At 36.5% G+C, this 8,383-nt stretch overlaps 1 protein-coding gene across 1 annotated transcript in view; it reads left to right on the top strand.

Moving 5' to 3' along the window:
- The first annotated feature begins 1,998 nt into the window (after positions 1 to 1,998).
- The window catches only part of LOC107737807 (uncharacterized), a 9,052-nt gene continuing 2,667 nt past the window's right edge, over positions 1,999 to 8,383 (top strand). The window contains exons 1-4 of the mRNA XM_016549427.1: positions 1,999 to 2,068; positions 3,896 to 4,231; positions 4,442 to 4,672; positions 5,672 to 5,749. Of these exons, the coding sequence (XP_016404913.1) occupies positions 2,023 to 2,068; positions 3,896 to 4,231; positions 4,442 to 4,672; positions 5,672 to 5,749 (691 nt within the window). The 5' untranslated portion in view covers positions 1,999 to 2,022. The remainder of the gene's footprint in view (positions 2,069 to 3,895; positions 4,232 to 4,441; positions 4,673 to 5,671; positions 5,750 to 8,383) is intronic.

Raw genomic sequence — 8,383 nt, 5'->3', positions numbered from 1 at the left:
TCACAGGGGGGAAGGTTAGGACGATTCCAGGGGCCTATTTTTACCAAGAGGGAGGTCGCCGGAGTCAATATGCTGTTCAGGGGGCCCAGAAACCATAGCGGCACCCCTGCTTCACTGCTGAGATATAAGCGATAAAGCAAAACGAGTCCCTGACCGTATAATGGCAGACGGCTCGCAGACATTTCCGCTCGTATCTCCCGAACGCGGGAACCCACTGCCTTCAAACTTGAACCACCACTAGAACCCAGTCGGTACCACGCTCCGAGCTTCGCCTCCTCGAGATCGCAAACCCGCAGAATCCAAAATCTGCTATTTTTCTGTTTGTTACTGTGAGGCCCGTTTCACACTAGATGCGCAAGTAAAATATTGCGTTCCTGAAATCCACACTGAATCCTGATATTTCTGGATCAAATGTATCCCATTCCTACTAAAATGTTTTGAACAACACTGAAGGTTCGATCCAGATCAGAACCAACACTGGATTACATGATCAAATCCAATTTTAGTTGCTTTTTTTTCCTTTTTCTTTTAACCAAAACAATTTTAATATTTGATCCAATGGACCCTTTTCACAAGACTGTGATGACGCGTTCAACGGTCATCAGCATCGTAAATCCTCGAAAGTTTTTCATATTTGTATTTTTTTTTTTACTATGGCAACAGATGCTGATGGAGACCTCGTGTGGTGAACCTGAGTAATGACAGAGATCTCAGTCTCATCATTTCAGAACAAACTGAGCTGCTTTATCAGCAGAAATGTTTTTACAGACTGCAGCAATCAGTGAGAGCTTTAAAATATACTTTCAAACCACACATGCAGCTTTAAAAAAAAAAGATGCTTTTTCCTGTGTATTTGACTCTGAGTGCAGCTCATTTTGATCATTGATCATTTTGTGTCAGACCTTGTGGATTCAGACTTGGGTAAAAGTTGACAGAAGACGTGCAAATCGTGACAGATGTTTTCTTTAGTAGATGTTTGTTAATGGTTTTTATGGCCAATTTTTCGTTTTATTATGAGCCCTGCTATTATAAAAAAACAGCTTGTTATTATATTAAATAATGTCTTTATGAAAATATAAAACTGTAGAAACATCAGTCAATGGAAAGTCCCCACCATAACAGTAAAACACATATATATGTGTTAGCTATTTTTGTGTCCTTGTGCAAGGACACACCTGTGAATGATCTAAACTTCCTTTTCTCTCACAGAAGCAGCGCACTGTTCTTATAAATACACTGTGAGCTCTGATGAGTGTCATCCGGTCTCTTCAGAAAACGTGTTGTAATATTAAAATATTACAGTAAGAGAAGTTTGCAGTGATCTACAAGTGTATTTGTTCTTCTTAACACTGTATATTAGTGGAGTACACTAAATATTTCTCACAGCTTCTGAAATTTATGTATTTGCCTAGTTCGTGAATCATTTCTGTTGTATTAACTAAATCAGGTCAGGAGAGTAAAAGATGTAATTAAAGGTTATTTTATGCATCTTATGAAAATGGAAAGACCCATTAGAGTTGAATGTGGAGTTATATTTGATGTTTAAAAGAGTTTCTGTTATGCTGAAGTTTATATATTAAGTTTATTTTGCACTGGGTTTCACTTATTTGATTTGCTTTGCTTTTTTGGATCCAAATCACAAATGCATTTCAGCTGCTATTTATATTGCATATACTCATATACTGAAGCTTGTTTGAAATCAATCTGCCAAAAGCCTTTGATGAGCTCATAAACTCTTTTGATTTCTATGTTTATTGGGTTTTAAACAAAGATGTGTCAAAAATAATTACAGACACTTTTTAGTAATGTGATTTAGAAATGATACATCTTGTTAGTTTGTCTTTTTTTTTTTAGGTATTTAAGAATGAACTGTTGACCCACATTGACCCTCTCTGAAAAGCTTCCTCTTCTTCTTTCTTTGTTAAAGTGGTGTAATTTCCTGGTGTGTCAGTAGAGCTGCTGTCTGTCTGTCAGTGAAGACTCGATCTGACACTCTTATGCTGGAGACTGGACTTTAGAGAAATGATGCTGATCTTTGGACTGATGCTGCTGCTGCAAACTGCTGCATGTGAGTCACTTTCACATCAAACTCATGCTGCTGATCAATCTCTCAAATAAAAAGACTGTAATATTGCTTAAAAGATGTCGTCAGTGGTCTAATACGTTTTCTGGTCTTAGCAGTGTGAATTGGTGGAATATTATAATATGTCAGATGGAAGTGTCTAGTTACAGTAAAAGAGCATCTGTGTAAAATCTAAATAATAGTTTTTATAATTATAGTCTGTATATAGTCTTCTTAGGAAAAGTACAACAGCTGATTTTTGTACCTCTATACAAATAACATTAAGTGATAAAAATGCATTACCTTTTAAAGGATTTTTTTTAATTATGTTAATATGTTCCTTGAAGTTCACCTATAATGTTAATAACGTTTTTTGCACAAACAAACGTACGTGTGTGCGTGTGTGTGTGTGTGTGTGTGTGGAAAAAAGGATTCTTTTCAACCCTCATTCTAACCCTCTGTCTAAAATGACCTGTTTTAAGTGGCGGCTCCTTTAAGGCTCGTCAGTAATCGGCCTCTGTTATGATTGGCTAACATCATTGCATAGGAAACAGTATCGACGCCCCCGCACGATTCGCACCGTGAGTGTTTTGACAACATAAACCTGTCATTTACACACAAAACCTTATGAAATCATTTACTTGCCGTTTCTGATGCAGCTGTCATTCAACAAATGTTTCTTTGAAAACTCTCCATTAGCTACATTGTGCCTCCTTTACAAAACAAAATGCTCCGAACAAACATCTGCTTGTTCCTTATGCTGGGATCCTTCTGATGCCTGTACAAAGTCATGAATGAGCTGTTTAAACCAAACTCTGTCCAGTTACTGTATCCAGTGTAGGCAAGACAGCGGCAGTTACTATAATTCGTTCTATTTGACGTGTCGCATTCAGTGTAAACAAGTGTCAGCCGATAAGCGACTGATCGCCAGTGGGCGGGGCCTATGGTGAAATTATGACTATTCGTCGATGTCTTGCTCTGGAGGCGGTGTTTATGCAAATGTCTGTGCCCTTGTGACATCACATGGCACCTCAGTTCCAAACGAGCTGTTTTTGAGCTTGATTATATAAAAGCTTTGTTTATAATGAGGAGGATATTTTAAGCTATATGCCAAAAGATCAAGGCAAGTTTGATTTCTCATGTCATGACCCCTTTAAAGATCTTGAAATCTAAGCTAACATTTGATGTTGAAAAAGGTGGATCTATTCCTGTTTTCACTGCATCATGTCATTCTGCTACTCCTCTTGTACAGCTCTCTCTCTATATATATGTCTAACATCTAACTTCAGGTGTTAAAGATCAAGACATGAATGTTCATCACTTGTTAATTAATTTCTTTGATCTGAATGATTATTAATCTAATTTAATTTGTGTCTGATTTTAATTAATGATGAGAAAGACATTTATACCGGCAGTATCTCTTTGACTGTCTGTAGGTGTTAGTACATCTCTCTCTCTCTCTCTCTCTCTCCACCTCTATGTGTGTGTGTGTACAGGTTTGCCTATACTAGTACAAAATATCCTCACTAATCTAGTAAAACCTCTTGAACACTGACTGGTGAGCCGGACCTCACTAATTAAAAAGGCTTATAAATCAGTAAAATCATGTTTCATTATAAATTACGAAAAATAAGTAACATTTTAAGAAAAGATGTTTATGCTATAATTCTAGTGTTTTGCACTGGTTTCTGTGAGGGTTGTGTTTAGGGCTTGGGTTAGGAGACAGAAAATATTATTAACTTCATATAAAAAACATGGAGTTCTATGAGAAGAGCTCAGTAATATAGTCAAATAAACCTGTGTGTGTGTGTGTGTGTGTGTGTTGTTCTTCAGGTCTGGATCGGTTCTGCAGGTTTGATCAATCTGATCCCTGTTACGCAGCTCTGGGAGACAAACTCAATCTGCTGACGGTGCTGGACGCTAGAGAATATGACCTGAAGTTACATCACAGAATAAATAACACGCAAGATGATCCAGTTTGTAGAGTAAAGAATGGCAGGATAAAGGAGAAAGAATGTGATCTTTATAATAACAGACCTGAAGTGACCATCATTAATGGGACTGTGGTAATAAACCGTGTGATCAGAGCAGATTCTGGGAATTACAGATTAAGACTCACTAACTCAGACGGCACAGAAACATCTAGAGATCTTCAAGTGATTGTTGAAGGTACAGAAACTCTCTCATCAGACTCATTCCAGTCTCATGTTCTCCAAAGATCTCACTCTCATGCAGATGAATCAGTTGAATCTCTGGGAAGGTTTTTATTCCTGTAGCACACAGTAAATACACTACAGACTCCAGTAATAGTATGAGTCGTGTGGAAGAACAAGATTCTTCTGTGTTTGTCATGTGACTGTCATGTGTCCCTCCCTCCAGCTCCTATTGGCTCAGTGGAAGTGTCAATCATCTGCTCCTCCAATCAGAGGTCAGTGTTCTGCTCCTCTGAGGGGGATCAGCTCCTCTACAGCTGGACTCTGAATGGAGATCCACTGATGGATGGAAACACCACCATTCAGCTAAATGAAGGAACTGATGGAGACATCAGCTGCAGCGTGAAGAACCACGTCAGTCACGCACAGAAGACCATTAGACTAGTCTGTCCTACTGGTGAGCTTCTAATACATGAATGAAGTATTTGCTAGACAACAGCAACAGCAACAAGAGTGATGCAGAATCTCACAAAACCTGTCAAGAACCTGTAAAAGTCACATTTCACCACAGAATCCCCTTATGACAGAATGCAGTATCTCTGAAGCGTATTTTGGTGGATTGTGATGAGTTTAACTCCTCTAGGACTCTCCTTTTTGGTTGATTCTTAAGGAAAGATTATTAATAAAGTGAGTTATTTAATATAACATAAACTTTAAAACCTTTTTGTTTTTATTTATTGTTTATTTATTTAATTGTACTATTTTTCACTTGTTTCTTGGCAGTCGCTGGCATGGCACTGAATTATAAATAACAAACAAACATTTCACCCCAAAATCAAAAGAAATTATATTTAATATAGGAATATTTTACAACCATTCATTTGATTTGCATTGTTATTTTTATGACAATTAAAAACATTCATACTCCCGAAGAAATTTTCTTTACTGTAATGTTTTAGAATTATTATTATTATCATTTTTTTGTAATTGCAATTATTTACATTCAACATTCAATGAAACATGATAAATATTACTTACTAAATACAGTTTTGAACTGAAATGTCTTTGACATGTTTCATGAGATTCAGACGAACCGATTCTCTCAACTGCCCACTTAATTCTTCAAAATGATTGATTATCTCTGCAGTAATTAATATTAAAGGGGTCATATGATGTTGCTAAAATGAACATTATTTTGTGTATTTTGTGTAATGAAATGTGTTTATGTGGTTTAAGGTTCAAAAACACATTATTTTCCACATACTGTACATTATTGTTTCTCCTCTATGCCCCGCCTTTCTGAAACGCGTCGATTTTTACAAAGCTCATCGTTCTGAAAAGCGAGGCCGGGGGCTAGAGTATGCGGGGGCCGGCAGAGAAAGGAAAAATTGAAATCGCATCATAAGACCCCTTTAAGAGAGAAAGCAGGTGATTCTGTGCTGATGTTTTATTTCAGGACCAACTACTGCAGCTGTGACCTCTAGTTTGACCTCTACGTCGACACAGACATCAGAATATGATACGAGTTTCTCAGGTATGAATGTCACCTACACTACAGCATTTTATTCCAGGATGTGTGAGTGCTGAGCTACAACAAATAATGTAAATTACAATGAAACCTAATAATAATAATGGCAGCGAGGGATCTATAGGCTCTATTTTTTTTTCTTTCCTGAAATTAAAATACCTCAATAAAAAAAGATGCGATTGGCTTTTAAAAATCCATTTGCGCAGTTGTCATCTTCTATAGAGCAGGGAAATAACCAGCCAATGCATTAATAGAGAGAGATTTCTCTGCTGATGACGACTGCGTGAGCGGAGCAAAGGAATCAGTGTGGAACTCATCAAAGTCATTAAATACAGCTACTCCAACCAGAACTACTTCTAGACACATCCTGGATAAGAGCATTCTGATCAAACCTGCCAGATCTTACAAGTTCAAGATGCACTGAATCCGGTAAAACGCATTTAAATGAAAATGACCCCATGATTTACTCACTCTCAAGCCATCGTAGCTGTCTATGACTTTCTTCTTTCAGACGAATACAATCAGAGTTATATTAAAAAAATGTCCTGGGTCTTCCGAGCTTTATAATGGCAGTGAATGGGTGTTATTTTTCAATAGTCCAAAAGAAGTCCAATAAAGTGCATCCATCCATCATAAAAGTGCTCCACACGGCTCCTGTGGGTTAATAAAGGCCTTCTGAAGCGAATCGATGCGTTTGTGTTAGAATAATATCCATATTTAAAACTTTATAAACCGTAATCTATAGCTTCCACTAACTGTCATAGTTGTGTTCACGAGAGAGTGGCGTTCCAGCGGATGACGTAGGAATGCAGAAGCGCAGAGGAGAGAGCAATTAGAAGTCACGAATCATGAATTAGAAGTACAAAACGAGGATTAGTAAAGAAAAATGTCAGAGGATTTTGATATAAGCCAAGAGGAGACTGGTTTTCCTTTGCCAAAGTAAGGAAACTTTGCTTTCTTTGCTCCTACAAACACAAATAAATGATATAAGAGATTAATTTCACAGTGCAGGCAGCTTCATTAATTATAGCGGGGATTATTTTGTAAATGCTTAAACTCGCACTAGACTATAATCAGTGATAATATTAGATATGATAGTGTTCTATGCTTGCTTTCTGTATTATTCACTGTTTGAATAACTGTGTATTTAGTAACTTTAGTAAAACTTTAGTAAACATTAGTAAATTAGCAACTTACAATGTTTGTGTCAAATTGTGATCATGTTAAACACAAATTCAGTCATATTAAAATATTTTATGACATGACACTCATGTCTGGTAGGCTACGTGACTATATGTGCTGATAGATTACACTAACATTAGGCTTATTTTAGTTTTGCCCTGCAGTTTGTTCTCCCTCCGCATTCCCACTAATGTAAATCAGTATTTATATAGTATAATAGTAATACATTTCTCTCTCATACACGTGTCCCACAAAATCATATCTACATCCTGCAATGGAGCAATTACCAGGTGGTCATACTATTTGTTCCTGATTTTAGTTCATGATGTCTGTAGATTTTGGTACATTTCATTGTGTGTGTGTGTGTGTGTGTGTGTTTTGTTCTTCAGGTCTGGAGTTGAACTGCAGTTTTAATCAGTGTGATCCCTGTTACGCAGCTCTGGGACACAAACTCAATCTGCTGATGGTGCGGGACGCTAGAGAATATGACCTGAAGATAATAAAGAGAATAAACTACACACAAGATGGTCCAGTTTGTAGAGTAAAATATGGCAGGATAAAGGAATGTGATATTTATTTTCTTATTTACTCTTTTTCACTTGTTTCTCGCTGTCTCAGTCGCTGGCATGGCACTAAATTATAAACAACAAACAAACATTTCACCTCAAAATCAAAAGAAATCATATCTTGCATAAAGGAAATAAGGACTATTTTACAGCTATTCATTTCATTTGCATTGCTATTTTCATGACAATTAAATACACTCCTACTCCCTAAACTTGCTTTACTGTAATGTTTTAGAATTTAGTTTTATTTATTTTTTTGGTAATTACAATTATTTACAGTGATATTTTGTTACTTGATTCTTATTACTACAATTGCCTACAATACATTTTTATTTGATGCAATATGATACATTTCTCTCAGGTACATTTTATGATGATAATATGATGATTTTAGTTATTTTATACATATTATGATTAACATAGATTTTTGCATTCATGTGTTGAGAATTATTTTCATTTTTTGCCTTTTCCTCATATGTCAGAAATTAGATTTGAGGGGTAAATGTCACAATGCAAAAGGGTTTAATGCCCCTAAAAACATTCAATGAAACATGCTAAATATTACTTACTAATTACAGTTTTGAACTGAAATGTGACCTGGACGTGTCCTTGACAGGTTTCATGAGATTCAGACGAATCGATTCTCTCAATTGGCCACTTAATTCTTCAAAATGATTGATTATCTCTGCAGTAATTAATATTAAGAGAGAAAGCAGGTGATTCTGTGCTGATGTTTTATTACAGGACCAACTACTGCAGCTGTGACCTCTAGTTTGACCTCTGCTAGGGTTGCCAATTTCAGCAAAGGAAAATAAGTGACAATCGTTGTTTTTCATAGAAAACGAGGAACACACACACACATATATGTGTGTGTGTGTGCATGAGTGCGTAT

This window comes from Sinocyclocheilus rhinocerous, unplaced genomic scaffold (assembly GCF_001515625.1).
Source record: "Sinocyclocheilus rhinocerous isolate Xijiao unplaced genomic scaffold, SAMN03320098_v1.1 scaffold1696, whole genome shotgun sequence".
Lineage (NCBI taxonomy): Eukaryota > Metazoa > Chordata > Actinopteri > Cypriniformes > Cyprinidae > Sinocyclocheilus > Sinocyclocheilus rhinocerous.
This window is presented reverse-complemented; position numbering and strand designations above follow the sequence as displayed.